At 47.0% G+C, this 16,186-nt stretch overlaps 1 protein-coding gene across 18 annotated transcripts in view; it reads right to left on the bottom strand.

The window, feature by feature from the left end:
* Nucleotides 1–16,186, bottom strand: part of Ptk2 (protein tyrosine kinase 2) — a 252,489-nt gene that overhangs the window by 94,345 nt on the left and 141,958 nt on the right. For all 18 annotated transcript variants that reach the window (XM_047525728.1, XM_047525608.1, XM_047525598.1 and 15 more), the window contains 4 exons: nt 14,872–14,926; nt 4,212–4,352; nt 3,619–3,696; nt 1,292–1,399 (listed from right to left, as the gene is read on the bottom strand). In XM_047525728.1, the coding sequence (XP_047381684.1) occupies nt 1,292–1,399; nt 3,619–3,696; nt 4,212–4,352; nt 14,872–14,926 (382 nt within the window). The remainder of the gene's footprint in view (nt 1–1,291; nt 1,400–3,618; nt 3,697–4,211; nt 4,353–14,871; nt 14,927–16,186) is intronic.

Here is a 16,186-nt window from a genome sequence, read left to right as displayed (position 1 = left end):
GAGAGACAGCTGCACTGACATCAGACCTCCACAACATGGGCCAGGGAGCGCACGCAGAACGAGCTTGTCACCAGACTGGAGTGCAACAGGTAGCTGCTGTTTAAGGACACCAGTCCTCAGACGTGTGACAAGAGACCGCTCCAGGGGAAAAGAGGACGACCACGTCAGCTGAAGCTCACAAAAGGTGGGAAATATGTTTTTATTTAGAGTGTCTGGCTCCCCTAGCACACATTTAGATAATCAGAGAGCTGAAGTAAAACTTCTTTTAGAAGTGAGACTAATGTGATATCAAATTTTTATTACTGTCCATCACAGTTTTTCTAGCGTTAAAGAAAATTAGTAAAATTCCACAGTTTTTAGCCTAGCGAGCTCTGCCCAAACATTAAGAAATCACTCTTTTCAAATGTTCTATTTGATATATTTCCTAAGACCTATCTTTAAGTGTTCTCCAGGTTCACTTTCAAATCCAAGAATGTCCTAATTTAGTGAGTATTCATGTCTCCTCCCACATGAAGAGCTACCCAATGCCATTACTCTAAACACTACTGGGGGATAACGACAGGGGACAGCTTGAAAACAATGCTGGAGTGCGTCACAGAGACTTCAAAATTGCACTTTGCAACAAGTTTTCCATATTACATGGGAGTATTTGTTAATCCTGAGAATCAAACTTCTGGAGCCCTAGGTGTCCACTTGATGGTCCACAGGAGTGTACTCAGCCCATCTGTCAGAGAGGGCCATGCTACATGGTACTCATCAGAAGACCACGTCTGGTGACATTTCTTGCTTTTGACGCACTGTGGCATGGTGATTAAGAGTAAGGGCTGTGGGTTCACCTGCTGCAGGGAGAACTCCATCCCTGCCAAAACTAAGACTGTGGCCAGGCTGTGCCTCAGCTTCCTCATCTATGGGGTCCACCAAAACGAAGGTGCTACTTGGCTTGGTGGTGACACCATGACAAGCCTCCCTAGCATAAGCCACTGCTGCTACTATTCTGTCACTACAACACAGACTCCCAGAGCAGACACAGGTATGATTCCAGAACTTGAGTTCCTTGATGCTCTGTGGTCATCTTTAATCACCTTCACAACAGTGTTCCTGACTGACTTTTAAGAGTGATCTCCTGTCCTATCCTTGGGGACATTTAACTATGATTTAGAATGTAACCCTTACAAAAATGAGAAAGTTGTGATTCTAATGAGCTGTGAAAACTTCATCCTTATCCTAAAACACATAATTTCTAAGCTGGCACGACGCCTTGCCTTCCCTTCCGCGAGTGCGAGGTCCCTACCTCTGGGGCGCCTGCGATTTTGAGCTGCAGCATTCCTTTTCGGTCTTTGTCTTCACTGTTGGAATACTGAATGGTCTGCACTTGGTTGAAGTCGGCCAGATGTGTAGGCTTTGGGAAGGAAAGGAGAAAAGACTCACTTCATCAATTCTGTTGGATATTCTGTCAAGTTCTTGTGGCTCCTTCCTCTGAAGCCCTCCCCAGTCTGGAGCCTGGGGGAGCCTGCACAGCAGTGGGGCAGTCATGGAGCTGTCTCCTGCACTTCATATTCCGGGTATGTGTTCTTTGTGTTGTCCTGAGGGTGCTCAGACAAATGAACTGGTGAGGAAAAGCACAGCTCCCACAAAGGAGAGAAGGAAGCAGGAGCAGCCCCTGCTTCGACCCACTGGTCAGCCTGGGAGGGGTACCTGCAAACTGGCTGGAACGAGGCTCTGAGGCACAAGAAGCTCTGTGGTTTGCTGGAGCAGGGAGAGCATGGACAGGCAAGAGGCTCCAGGAGAGAGTGTTATCCAAAAGCCCCATCCTGCACTGACTGACTGAACTCCAGGACAGCCAGAAGGGACTATGGTTCAGGTTTTCTTCTTGGAAAGATAAGACATACACAAGTATCACCTGAACTCCTAGCACTTCACGACCATGGTCCTTGTGCATGAGGATTCCTACCTCTTTTCCTAAATGACTGGCCTGGTATGGCTGGTTCCACACCCAAGGTATCATAGAGGGTACCGTGGAATTGAGCAGGAGCTGCTTTTCAGAAAGGGGCTCACATGGGTGCCCTGCCCAGCAAAGCATATTCCTAGTCTGTTTTCAGGGATGCAGGATCCATGTAGACCACCACTCCCCAGCCCACCATCTCACACTGTACTTAGAAACCTGCAACCGTTTCCTTACTGGCTCCCTCACCCATGCTTATCCCCTACCTGAAAGTCAGGGGGACATTTCGAAAATATAAAAATCAGAGACCTGTGTGGTGGTGTGCACCTGTGATCCCAGCTACTTGGGGGCAGAAACAGGAGGATCACAAGTTCAAGGCCAGCCTCAGCAATTAAGACTCTGTCTCCAAATAAAAACTAAAAAGAGTTGGAGAATGTAGTTTGTCCCCTGGGTCTAGCATGGGCAAAGCTCTGGGTTCAATCCACAGCACCACAAAAATATAAACATTAAAAAATAAATGATTAAAAATGTGAATCAGATCATATTTCCCTACTTTAAAAGCTACAATGCAAATGTCATATCCCATACCTCTTACAGGATAATATGACTTCCATGATCAGACACTCTATGTGACCTGACCCCTCCCTGTCTTTCTGATCTAATTTCTCGCCATGATCTTGTCCACTGAGCTCTACTCCAGACTCACTGGGGTAAAACAGGGGGTGAGTGGTGGACCAATGGATAAGGAATGTGAATGATGACCAGGGCTGCCAGAGGTCATGGAATGTGGCTTTCCCACATCCTGCAGTGTAAGGCCGTACGCACTGTACCGAGCTGCCCAGGAATGCACCTCATGTGTGTTCCAGGGATGGTACACTGTGCCATACTTGGAATTTTACTAAGAGGGGTCCCTGTTGCGGAAAGGGCATTGCCAGGGTCAGGACTCTAGCTACAGTGCGCCTGTGTCAGTCTGCATTTGCAACCAATGCATGTGCACATGTGACAGGAGATCTGAGGCTCCTCCAAAGATCAGTAAGCTGGTGTGGCACATGAGTCAAATAGTCTATCAGTGAGTTTCGAGTGCTGCCATCTCAAAAATTAAAAAAAAAAAAAAAAAAAAAAAAAATTCAGAAGCACAGTAAGACATTCAGGGTATGGAAATGACACACTGGAATGCTTTTCATTGCTGTTTCTCCACCTCCCTCTGACATTCTCCCTCAGGGCTCTTCCCCACCACCCTCCTGCTGTACTTCTATGGATTACTTCTGGTCATCCTCTCTGAGATTCAGAGCAGGTGCACCTCACTATAATGCTGTCCAAAGTATTTCACACATCCAGGCAAGTGCTTTACTGAACTATAAGGACCTAGGATAAATCCCCAGCAGGACACACACACAGAGATCAAAACTCAACACTCTCCAAGTGAACTGAACAGCCCTGTTCAAGTCTCACTAAGATACATAAGACCTATCTAATCCATTTCCTTCCCAGACTACAGATCTCTGAAGAGTCTCAACAGGGGTCTAGGCCTTCTCTTGTCTTTGTCCCTTGAGCAAGAAGCACCACTTGAGGGTGAGGCCTGATGCAGGGTGCTGCCTCTACAGAGCACCCCACCTCCTTACTCTGACTCCTCTCTGTCTATGGTCATTTGAGTGGCGTCATAGGAGCAGACTTACATTGCAGCCCTTGTCTGTTAGGTAACTGATCCCTTCTTCCGGGCCGATTGCCAGTTCCACTGAAATAATCCAGCTTGACTTTTGAAGGTCAAACAGGTGAGGACAGAGGGATGGGAAGAAAAAGAAAGATTTTAGATCAAGAGCCATAGATATATTAAAGTACGGTGGTGGCTGGCTTGGTTTGCAATTGACCTATCTAAAAAAAAAAAAAAAAGAGAAAATATAACTTCACTGCTCCTGGGCCTCCTGAGCCTAGAGAGGGACACAGTGTGCCCCTTCCAGCAGGCCAGAAGCCAGGATTTTCTTTGGCAAGATGATCTGAATAGGCAAAGCAAGCCTTGGAGAACAGTTAATTGACAAATCACAGGCTGGAATAAAGAGACCTAATTAATGAACACAGTCATGCTACTAAAGACAACTTCATTCTCACATTGACATATTTTCTTTTTGCATTTACCCCACTATAAAATGAAAAATTAGTATACTCATTTAAAAAAAAAGATTAGTTCTTTCAATCCCAAATTTAGATACAGATGGAGAAGAAATACCACAAGAAATCAAATTGGCCTCTTTCTCCATGTTCCCATACTTACCCCAAGGGCACACTTGAAGCATTCTTTATCAAATCTGTACACTGGAGAGAGGATCTCAAAGAATTTCAGAATACTTTCTTCTCTGTTAAGGTTGGCAAATTGTCTAAATGTTTGTTGGATCAGTTTTCTTAAAGTTTTGGCCTGCATGATAAAATAACAAAAGAGTTTTTTAGAGTCAGCAATGTGTGAAGACCGCAGCAATAGTAGGATTTCTTCATTACGCCCATCTTACTATGAAATCATACCTACAATAACTGTTTGTCAGAGCATTATTTTTGAAATAATTGTGGTAGAATACACATTACAAAATTTGCCATCTTACCATTTCTAAGCGTACAGTTCAGTGGTATACAGCTTTATTTCTTGAACAAGTTAAGGCAATAATTTGCATATCAGAGCAAGTGGTACAAAGTCAGGCATTGAGCGCACACCACAGATGCATGTGGCCTAGACATGGCAAGGGTGAGCACATTCAGGTGCCACCTGTTCCAGTGTTAGTAAGGGAAATCATTAAGCCTTTGTGAATGGTATCACAAATCATCAACTTAAAAGCCCCAACCTTTGATCCAGAAGGTAAAATTAGGATGTGAGGGTGATCTAGCGGCTGAGTAGATGTTCCCTTCCTCCCTCTCTGCTCCATGTGTGTGCCTCCCAAAGTTGCATGCTGGTCGAAGAGGATGACCTTCCCCAAGACCTTCCCCAACAGAGAAGGACCGCTCTTGGGTCAAGGGCAGACGAGTAGCTGAGTTCCCTGACATTACAACTGAAGACAGATGCAAAGATTCTACAACAAGGAGACTAGGGCAGGGCCATTTACAGGGACACGTGGACTGGCTACATGACATATCCACCTACCCAACTGACATTCTTCGTGGCCCAGAAACTGCTTTGTGGAATTAACTTAATGACATTAAAACCCACACCATATGGTTATGCAACAGAAATGACAAAGCTATATGCATGAACAGAACACATGCCCAGAAGACAGAGCACAGGGGAGGCTCCCATGGACGCAGGGCTGCCGGGCATGCAAAATGGCAAACAACCGTGATTTTTACCCTGAATGGGATATCAGTGACCTCCAGTCCTCTTTTGCTCACTTGTGATTTCTGTTCCTACACATGAACATCTGACTAGCAGAGTTAGTGCTTCCCAGGAAGAAGTCCCAGTCCAAGGTGTGAGAGGCAGCTGCAGAGGCCAGCAGGTAATGACCATGTGGTGAGGGTGAGAGGGTGAGGGCTAAAGGCCGAGGTAGGCATGGTATGAAGCCAGCTATCACCTGCTGTGATGCCTAGTCCTCAAGAGCTTGGAGCAGCGGTGACCTTATCTCACCTAGGTTTTAACAGGGAAACTTGGGCTGCTGTGATGTAAATAGCAGAAAAGGAGCAAGAGAGACCGAATAGGAGGCTGACCAAATAATCCAGGTGGGAAGTGACTGCACAAGTACAGAAGCAGAAAAGGGGTGAGTCTTGATCAGATGCTGGTAAGTAAGAGCTGGCATTGACCTGGCATGGCAAAAACCATGGGAGGAACAGGTTGGCAGGAGAAGGGTGTCAAGAACAGTAGGAAAATAGAAAGATTCCAGATGGAGCTGTGTAGCAGGTCACTGGGGAGGTCCTAGATACGTCAGCATAGAAGGAAGCAAGCTAGGAGACTGGAAGGCAGAGCTGGGGGAGATGGACTCCGTGACCTGCTAATCTCAGTGGGTTGGGGTAATGGTGGGGGCTGCAGCTACAGGTAGCAGCCTATCTGGAGGGTCTGGGTGGTCACCATGGGAGTCATTTGGGACACAGCAGACAAAGAGCTGGGAGGACAGAAGCCTGGTCAGAGAGAGTTACACGTGATGAGGGGCTGCAGCCAGTGAGACGAGAAAGACCAGAGTGGGAGGCTGAGGCAGGGCAGGGCCAAGTTTCCTGAAGGACAAAGCATCCTTAAGTGGAGTGAGGTGCTCGAGGGTTACCAAAGGTAAGTGACTTGTGTTTTAAGAGGTGGCTCTGCTCCTGCATACAGAGGGAGAGACAGGTCCACCATCTATGGCTGTGTGGGTGACTTAGAAGAGGGCACCCTGGCGGTGACTTGCCTCTTGCCTGCAGCAGGTCACAGCCAGCTTTCTCATTACAAATCAACACATAGTATCCTAGGAGCTGCAGAATGTAAACAGACTCTAAGAGCAGTCTCCTTCCACTCCAGAAAAAAGGAAATTCTATTTGGTACTTGGCATTTGGAATACACGGAAGAACCAGAATAGAAACCTTGTTTCCAGTAACCCAGTGCAGCTGGAGAATGCTTCTAACCTGCAGTCAAGGCCACAGGGACACTAACTGCTCTGTGTGCATAGTGCTGGCAGACAATGACTAACACATTTAGAGTGGTGCACTGGCCTGTGAGGTTGTGACTCTGTCTTCACAATGACCCCTGCAAGATGGGTACTACTGTTCATAGATTAGCAAATGGAGACTCAGGAGGGTTAGGTCGGGAGGCAGGATCAGAAGCTCCCCTCACCAGCCCACAAGCAGCACAGGCAAGGCTATTCTAAGATGCTCTCCAATCTGCATTGTGAAGAAATGACCCCCGGGGTTCTGTGGCTTCCCTCATTCTGAATGTGGTTTAAACAGTACTCTGCTAAGATCCGTGTGGATGAGAAGCCTCTACGATGGTTGCTTGCAGCTGAAACTCAAGCTGTGTGCATCAGCCTGGGAAGCACATGGCTCTGCACAGTGACTGGATTCTGGCGCCTGATCCTCTCACAGAGCTCATTGACACTGCCCTTCCTGCAGGAGAGCAGGCGGAGAGGGCAGTCCCCTCAGGTCAGCACCATCCCAGAGCTGCGGCCAACGTACAGATGGGAAGAAAATCTACATCAGCAAGCAGAAAACGAGTCCTGCAAAGGCCGTGGGTGCCAGGCCACTCTTTCTTGACATGGGGGCCACCACAGAATAGCCTCATGGAGGCTTCCACCAAGGTTTCAGAGGAAGGCCTGGAGGCCAGGCAAGGTGCCCCAGGGTTGCAGTCCTATGGGCAGCCCCTAAGAGGGTGACGCACGGAGATATGAGGAGGAAGCCAAAGCTGCAGGAAGTAAGCAGAAACAAGCCAAGAGAGAGGCAGTGTGGGCTGCAACCAACAAGGCCATAGGGGTGGAGCTACACAAGCCCCTTGGAGAACAGCACAATGATCAGTGGCAGGCCCCAGACACTGACTGTGGAGCTTCAAAAGTTGTGTGCCTGGTTGGATTGGATTTCAGTCTTGCTTAGGTCTCATCCCATCCCTTCTTTTTTGTATTGGGAATAAATCCAGGTGTGCTTAACCAATGAGCCACATCCCCATCCCCCACCCTTTAAAAAAATTCATTTAGAGTCAGGGTCTTGCTGAGTTACTTAGGGCCTCCCTAAGTTGCTGAGGCTGGTTTTGAACTCGTGATCCTCCTGCCTCTGCCTCCCAAGCTACTGGGATTACAGATGTGTGCCACATGCTCAGCTCCATCCTTTCTTTCTATGCCCCATTTCTCCCTTGTGGAATGAAAATGTTTATTCTGCATCAGTACACACTGGGTATAAGTAACTTACTTTTGATTTTTACAGGGGCTCATGCTGAGAATTTGCCTTGAATCTCAGGAGACTTTGGATTTGGACTTTTGAGCAATGCTAAAAACTTTTGTTGAGACTATGGGGACTCTTGGAAATGGACTAAATGTATTTTGAATTGTGGGGTGGGCATGAGATTCTGGGGATCAGGAGTCGAACACTATGGTTTAATATGAGGTGTCCCCCCAAAGATCATGTGTAAGACAATGCAACAAAGGTGCATTGGAATGGTTGGGTTATGAATGGTATCAGTGCCTTAATGTACTAATATGGTCTAACTGGGTGGTAACTGTAGACATGTACCTACTGGAGGAGGAAGGTCACCAGGGACATGTCTATGAAGTTAATAATTTGTCCCTGGTGAGTGGAGCTGACTATCCTCTGTCATGATGTTCTGCCTCACCTCCGGCCCAGAGCAACAGAGCTGGCTGTCAATGGACTGAGACCTCTGAACCCATGAACCCCAAATAAACTACCTCCTCTCAAATTGTTCTTGTCAGGTCTTTTGGTCACAGTGACGAAAAGACTCAAAGATGTCTAATTTCCCACCAATTGCTTGTTTATCAACAATTGGCAGTCATACCATATACTTACATCTGATCACCTGCTTAATGCTTTTAAAAATTCATTATCTAGGGTTGGGGTTGTGGTGCAGTGGTAGAGTGCTTGCCTGGCATGTGTGAGGCACTAGGTTCCATTCTCAGCACCACATATAAATAAATATAATACAGGTCAACTAAAATTTTTTTAAAAAATTTATTATCTAAAATACATCTGTGAAGTAGTAGGGGCAGAAGCTGAGGAAGCACAATTTCCCGTTAAGCTTCAGACTCAGTTTCTTGGCCATCTTATAGTTCCACATGGATTTCCAGAAGTTTAAACCCTCACATGCCACTCAGCATGAGCACTGAGAGCCCTCCCTGACTCGACCTGATGCTCACTATGTTGCCTTGGGTCCCACTCCACAAGGCCAGGCGACTCACTCCCTCACTTTAACTCCTGACCTCCACTGCCTTGAGGTACAGTGCCTGGTGACCAAGTGGCTGGACCTTGTGAGTCCTACCCAGTCCTCTTTGACTTCAACAGCCCACCTCTTGACCAAGAGCACTACAGTGCACCTAAGCACCTGAGGCAGAAATCTGAGCCTGTCTGTTTTTCCTTCTCCCTTCTCCTGCATCAGATCGACAGCTGAGCTCTATTAGATTTCATGCTTGTAACACCCTTCAAATGCAGTCCTGTATCTCTCTATATGTCCACTTTAAATCCAGTCCTCATTATGACTCTGCAACTCTTTCTCCTGATGACCAAGAAACAAATCTAGTTGTGTGCTGTTCTATGACAAGGACGAGGGCCATCAGCCTGACTGTGCCCAGGTGAGTCAATTTGGTTTGGTCCTCTTCTGCCCAACAAAACTCCCTTAGAAACAGAATGTAGCCAGATGTGGAAGTGCACACCTATCATCCCAACTACTTGGGAGGCTGAGGAAGGAGGGTCACAAGTTTGAGGGCAGCCTGGGCAACTAAGTAAGACCATACGACAAAGTAAAATTTTAAAAGAAAAGAGACAGAATGTGTATGGTGGTAAAAAACTAAGCTGCTCACCCTGATAATTTAACTTGCTGGAAAATTTCTGAGTGGGGAATGTGTTTGAAAATAACAACTACATGGGGTTAGAATTCAGAGCTTCAATTTCATTGTGTTCCTCTCACCCAGTTGCACAGGGTGGAAAGGTCAGTTTTCTGTAGGCTGCTGGGCCTGGCTCATGGCACTCGTACACATCAGAAAGCTAAAAGCAGACGTTACGGTGACAGACAACCTCAGTCAGTTCGGCAGCTGGAGTGGGAGTACGAGTATCTGGAGCTGGCTTCCTACAGACACAGAGCCCTCTCTCCCTTCCAACTAAGATGTGGGTCCTGCCCAGAAGTGCACCAAGCTTTCTATGGTCCGAACCAAAAGGTGATCACAAAGAGGACTGGGATTCCAAGCCCACAGTGTCCAGCACTGAACTAGAATGAGAAAGTCTTTGCAATCTGAAAGGAGTTCCAAGATTAGTCTTCATAAGGGAGGTAGCTTAGAAAACACTGGTTCTTTCCTAATTTCTCAGTAAGGAAAAATTAGGCACGCCCTCACCTCTACCACCTCACCACTGCCATCCCTCCCACCCAGGCACCACACACGCTCACACATCTCACCCTCAGCCTGCTCGCTGGGCAGCCTCTGGGTCTCCTCATTGCTCATGACTCCGATGAGGAATGATTGGAGTTTGCACTGTCCCTTGTCATGGGTTGGATTTACTAGTATTGCTGGTACAGTGGTTTTAAAGATGTGTTTCTCCCTATAACAGAATCCAACTTCCCAGGATCTCTTGGTGTTGACTCACACATTTGTAGAACTAGCTGGGAGCAAGGCTGTCCTGCAGTGCATTTCAGGATCCAGCACTGCTGTGTGTCTGCCCAGGATTAGGAAGCAAGGCCCTCAGCTACACACATACTTCAGTTTTAAAGCAATTCACATGTGGAGAGAGAATGACTAAGAATGTGATGCTTCTTCAAAATAAAGCAGAATGAGTAGGTTGAACCATCAGAAATTACAACTATTCAGTCATGCTAAAATAGCAAATATTTTCATATTCATTAACTTAATGATTTTCAGCTGTTGCTAGCAATAATGGGTTCCTAAGTCTCTCAAATGGAAAAGTAATAATGTGAGGTTAAAGAAAATGTGCTATAAAAGAATAATGGGCTTAGAACATATTATTAAGGAATAAGTTACCTACAGAGGTTCGGGACAATCAGCAGTGTATGACGAGCACTTTCCATCCTGTTTAGAGGGCCTAGACCCACAGCAAGCTCCTGAAGCTGGGGCCCCACACACTCTCCTTGCCCCAACTCAGGTCCTGGCACACTGAAAATGCCAGGAACTCCCTGCCAGAGGACTGTACAAATCCATGTGTTCTTGCTCATCATAGAATGAAGGTGATGGCTATTTTCTTTAAGAGTAAAATTAAACCATTTTACCTTGTTACTTGGGAACCCAACAAACCTGTTATTACTGATCTCTTAATATTGCTAATTCTAAATTAAATTATTACTGAATTATGACCTGCTACCTACAGCAGCAATGTCAGGCCCATGGCAGAGTTGCCAAGGCAACAGTGTTCCCTGTGTGCCTGCCACAGTGCAAGTGTGCACAGCCCTACAGCCAAGACACCGTCACCCACGGGCACGCCCTCACCTCTAACACCTCACCACTGCCATCCCTCCCACCCAGGCACCACACACGCTCACACATCTCACCCTCAGCCTGCTTGCTGGGCAGCCTCTGGGTCTCCTCATTGCTCATGACTCCAATGAGGAATGATGGGAGTTTGCACTGTCCCTGGACATGGGTTGGATTTACTAGTATTGCTGGTACAGTGGTTTTAAAGATGTGTTTCTCCCTATACTAAATTTCAATCATCTTTCTCATTTGTTTTACACGTCCATCCTAGCTCATTCAAGGTCCACCAAGTACAGTAAGGCAATTCTTCAACAGTTCCATGTGAAGGTTAACTGCAAATAAGCCTCTAGAAATTCAAATGTAAGGGGAAAGGGCAGGTAAAACAAAATGGTTTTTGGACAAACAAATGTATTGACACAGCTTGATAAAGGGAAAACAACTGTAAATTGGCCCGGCCACTCCCTGAAACTCCTCCAGAAGAAATAAGGCAGGCATCAGTATCTTATCAGATGAAGCTTCAGGGGCATTTTTGAAGAAGGGGCTGTCTGAATGCCACCTGATTTGTGCTGTAGTTGTCATACAACACATAGGAGCGGCTTTACCTTAGTACCATATTCCACACAAGTTGATAGCAAACAAAGCGACACTGCAACAACTTATGCAGAAGGTGAAGAAATCTTGGTCTGACTTAACCCTTTTAAGAAGCCGAGCACATGTTATTTGACTTCTAAAGTTAGGTCAACTCTTTTTATTTAAAAGGGCATCATCTCAGAAACCAGTGTCAAGAACTTCATTTGTGAGCTCCTCCATGGGTCTGATGATTCTATGGCTGACAGCAGCTAAAGACAAACTCTGCTTGCATTACACCAGCAGCAATGGCGCTTCTGAAAAGCACAAGGCTCTGTGCTTCCCACAGTCTCCTCAAGTCCCTCCGCCATCCCTCCTGCCATATAGGCCTTGGTCACGGCACATCTCATTGGTCTGCACCACTCCTGTGCCTTTCTGCCTCTGGTTAACGGACTTTCCATCTGTTTTTCAGGATGCTGTTGGAGTTATATTCTAAAATCAAAAAGAGATTATGTTTCTCCCTCCTGCAAAATCTGCAACAAGTGCTCAACCTTCCAGTGCCCACTGAGCAATGGTCCACGGCAAGGCAGATGGGCTCTGCTCAGCCTAAACCCTGTCCCGGCTGAGCTCCACTCTGCACTGTCAAGTGCAGCTCAAGATGGCAGAAAAAAACACCAGGGAGTCAGTCAGGCAAGGGAAGGCAAACGGTGGATGCCAAGAGTGCCTGGAAGGATCTGTAGGTGGGTGGGTCTCTTTCGTGGTGTGGTGGCAGAACAGCAGGCAAACCCAGAGCAGTAAACTTGCCTAGCTTTCAATTCCACCATCTTTCTTAATCCGAATTTCAGGGCTTTCTCCAGCATCTTCTCTACTTTTCCTTTTTCATGCTGCTAAGTTTTTCATTCTTCCATTTAAGCAGGATTTGCACACTATTACTACATGCCAGGTACTAACCGAGCCCCACAGGGAGCATGGGAAACGCACAGATGCTCTCTTGGCCTCATGGATCTTACAGCAGAGTGCAGGCAGGCAGACAAATGCAAACAAGTTAAGAGCGATGGGGTCACACATGGAGAGTAAGATGAACAATTAAAATGCACAGCAAGGTCCTAAGACCACGAGGAGTGAATTTCTTCCTCTACTTTGGTGAGGGAGACTGGGAGAGAACCCTGGAGCTGAGTTGGTTAAGTCAGGCAGAGGGCAGAGCCAGGTCTCCCTAAACTCCAGGGCATCCGCCTCCCTCCTTCTGTGCTCACTTGAGCACTGCGACCTGTATCCACAGCTCAGGGCCTCTTGTAGGCTAAGCAAGCCCTGGCACTGAGCTACAGCCCTAGCCAAGGATGTTTTAATCTAGAATAATTTCAAATGACAGCAGGCATGCTTCCTGTGACAACAGTTTCTGAACATATGGATCAGAGGAGACCTGCCATAATTCTGAGGCCAGCAAGGGCCCCCACTGACGAGCCCCTGTTGCCCCCAACGTGTTCAACAGCCAGCAGCACACTATACCACCGGTGGCAGGGTGAAGCCCTGACACCTGGTCCTTCCCGATCAACATCTCCATCCTCCTTGTACCCGAGCAGTGGCTGCCCAGGGCCCCTCTTGCACTCAGGCCCCTCCCAGCCTCCTCAGACCTCGCCCCAGACACTCCAGTCAGCAGTCTCCCATCCTTCCAGCTCCCGCAGTGTGGCCAGCCCCCATGGCTAACCCACCCAGGGGGCACAAACTCCCTTGTCCTCTCGTTTCCCTGGGTGCCCTAGAAATTGCCACAAACCTCTCCACTTCACTAAAGCTCTTTGTCTCCTGACTGCCAAATATGCACACTGGCCCGTGGGTGGCTCGAGGGTGGGAACAGTCTCCGTGCCTGTACCCTCCACCTCTGCCATCCTAACTGTGTGGGCTGTGACAGAGCCTCATCCTTAGCTTGCTTTAGTGTTTCACCATCGATGAGGAACGTGAATGAGAATACCAAGGTGAGTTGAAGGACTGGAGAAAGAGCCTGGGAGGTTCAGGCACCTGCTTCTGTCGCTCTTGCATACACAGATGCTGGGCTTGACCGCTGCCTACTGCAGACCTGACTCTGGTGCGCCCGTCCTCCCCGTGGGCTCCCCAGGAGCTGTGTGAGAAAGGGAGAGTGCTGTTGCTCCAGACTCTGGTCCCTACACCTCACTCCAATGGCCCTGAGTGCTGGGACCCAGGTCTGGCAGGCTTTCCCCACAGACTGCACTCAATTAGTTGTGTTTGCACCCCAACCCCTTGAGAGCCAGCAGAGAGCAGAACAGCCGCCAGGACCCTGTGTCTCCCAGACATGCAGCTGGGATGGAGCCCAGCAGGAATCGTGGTGGGCATGAGGTGCTGCTGCTCCTCTTGGCTAGACACGCTGGCTGCCCACTCAGGCTCAGCTCCTCATTCCCAGACTTCACACATACCACCCATGATCTTCACACAGAGGCTACGTGCTAAAAACTGGTTTCCTTCACATTACAGATATGGAAATGAAATACAGAGAGTAATGGACCAGAGTCACAGGCAATTCCCATAGAAGCAGGGCTCTCACCAGGGCAGCTGGCTTGGAGGCCGTTTCTTGAAACTTTAGTTTTCTGAACTCTTATGCTACATGCTCTCACGACGCATGTCATGGGATGCAGAGCAACACCTTTTTAGTAAAGAATTAGAGCAGTAGCGGTCACTGTTTATGAGTTGCGAAGTGACATGTACTGAAGGCATGGTCACACTGACCCTGTATTTCCTTCATTATGTATGTAAGAAACTATGTCCCAAAGAATGAGGCTCCCAAACGGTGAGCCCATCTGAGGCGGAGTTTGTCTGGAGTCAAACTCAGTGTGCTCCCAGTGCACCAGGGCGTTTGGACCTGTGCTGCAGATCGAGTGGGAAGCAGCACAGGGCAGTCCCATCCCTGGTCCTACCGTGCACGCAGATGCACACGGACGCACACAGATGCCTCTGCGTGCCCCCCGCCATTCTTTCACAGGGTTCCTTTCCTCTGTACACTCAATTGCCTGAGATGTCAGAGGCCCAGGTAGCAGAGGCATTGTACCTAGCTTTCTAGTTGTGTACTTAGCTGAGTGTCACTTACAATCATGGTTTTGTGGCAGAAAGCTGACCTATAAAAATCTCCTTGCCATTGACAGAACTACAATTAACTGCCAGATTTTTACATCACAGCTTTTTACACGTAAGGGAGAAAACTACACCACTTCATCTTCCCAAAAGCAATTGATCATTGGGGAAAAGGTATTGGCATTATTTGATTATGATAAAGGAGACTCTAATTACCTTGACAGAATCCAGTAAACTCTTAGGAAAAAATCGCTTTAAACCAACATCTTTTCTGAAATATAAAAAGAAGCATATTAACAAATAACACCACCAAAGCAATTAACATAATGACACACTTGCAGAACATAAGAGCACTTCACATTGTTTATCCTCCCACGCCTTATGCAGAAGGAAATGGGTAAGACAAGTTTCCAAGTCACCAGTGCTCGCAGGGGGGTGGTTTTCTTGCTGCGTGCAGACAACAGGAACACAACTGCTCTAAGTAGAAATCTTTGTGTGGCTCACCCTTACTGTTGAAAAACCCTCTAAAATATCGCTTCTTTGCAAATTTTGAGTACAAAGAAACCAAAACTGGTCTTCTTCAGACATTGCTATGTTTCTGCTTATAAACATCAATTCCAACTGGGTAATACTGTATTTTTAAAGAAAGGATATAATTTGGAAAGTTAAAAAAAACACCCCTGGATTTATTCTAAAAGTTGACTGTTTTTAAAAATAATCTTTTTGATTAAAGAACTCATTCACCTTATCATGATTTATCATCTCAGTTTCACATAAGGAAAAAAAATAGAAGTCAAACAATTTGTCCTAGTCAAAAAGCTGAAAAGTGTGGAAATGTCAGAAATTTTCTTTAAGTCAAGCTATAACACTAAATTTTTCATTATTATTGACAGCAAAGAAAATAGCTGGGAAGAACAGCCGGGTCTCACTTTTCTGCCTCTTTGGGAGCTGTTTCCCAGAGTTGTGACCACTAGATGGCACCTGAGTGCTACTGAGAGGAACCAAGGCCCCCAGACATTGGACTCCAGTGGGGAATACGAAGGACCAAGGGAAAGTGAAGCACAGGTACACAGACACGATGTACTGGACGGGAAGGATCAGAACTAGGACCCCTCCTTCCAGACTCCATGCCAGTGGATCTGTGAACACACACAGGCATCAAGTCGGAGTTAGCACACAGGGCTCAAACACCTTCACCCGTCTTCCACCCCAACGCAAGGCAGCACCTGACCAGTGGACTCCTTGCTAAAGCCAATGCTGGCCTCAGTCCTTGGTCTGCTTGTAGTTATCATGATGTTCTCTACATCCTACACATCTCCTCAGCTCTGTGACAAGCCAGCCATTTTCTGATTTTACCTATCAGTCAATTCACTTGACTACTCCTGGTTTTCTGTTTCTCTCCAATTCTTCTATTTGTAACTTTTTTCTTACTGTTTTGGAATGGTTACTAATTTGGTACTGGATGCAAAGAAGAAACATGCCCAGCCAAGTGGCAACCTCCTTGCATTCCAAGGAGCCTGTGCCGATCATT

The sequence above is a fragment of the Sciurus carolinensis genome, chromosome 1, assembly GCF_902686445.1.
Source record: "Sciurus carolinensis chromosome 1, mSciCar1.2, whole genome shotgun sequence".
In the NCBI taxonomy this organism is placed as follows: Eukaryota; Metazoa; Chordata; class Mammalia; order Rodentia; family Sciuridae; genus Sciurus; species Sciurus carolinensis.
Note: the sequence above shows the minus strand (reverse complement) of the source record. Positions and strands in the feature narration are given on the sequence as shown.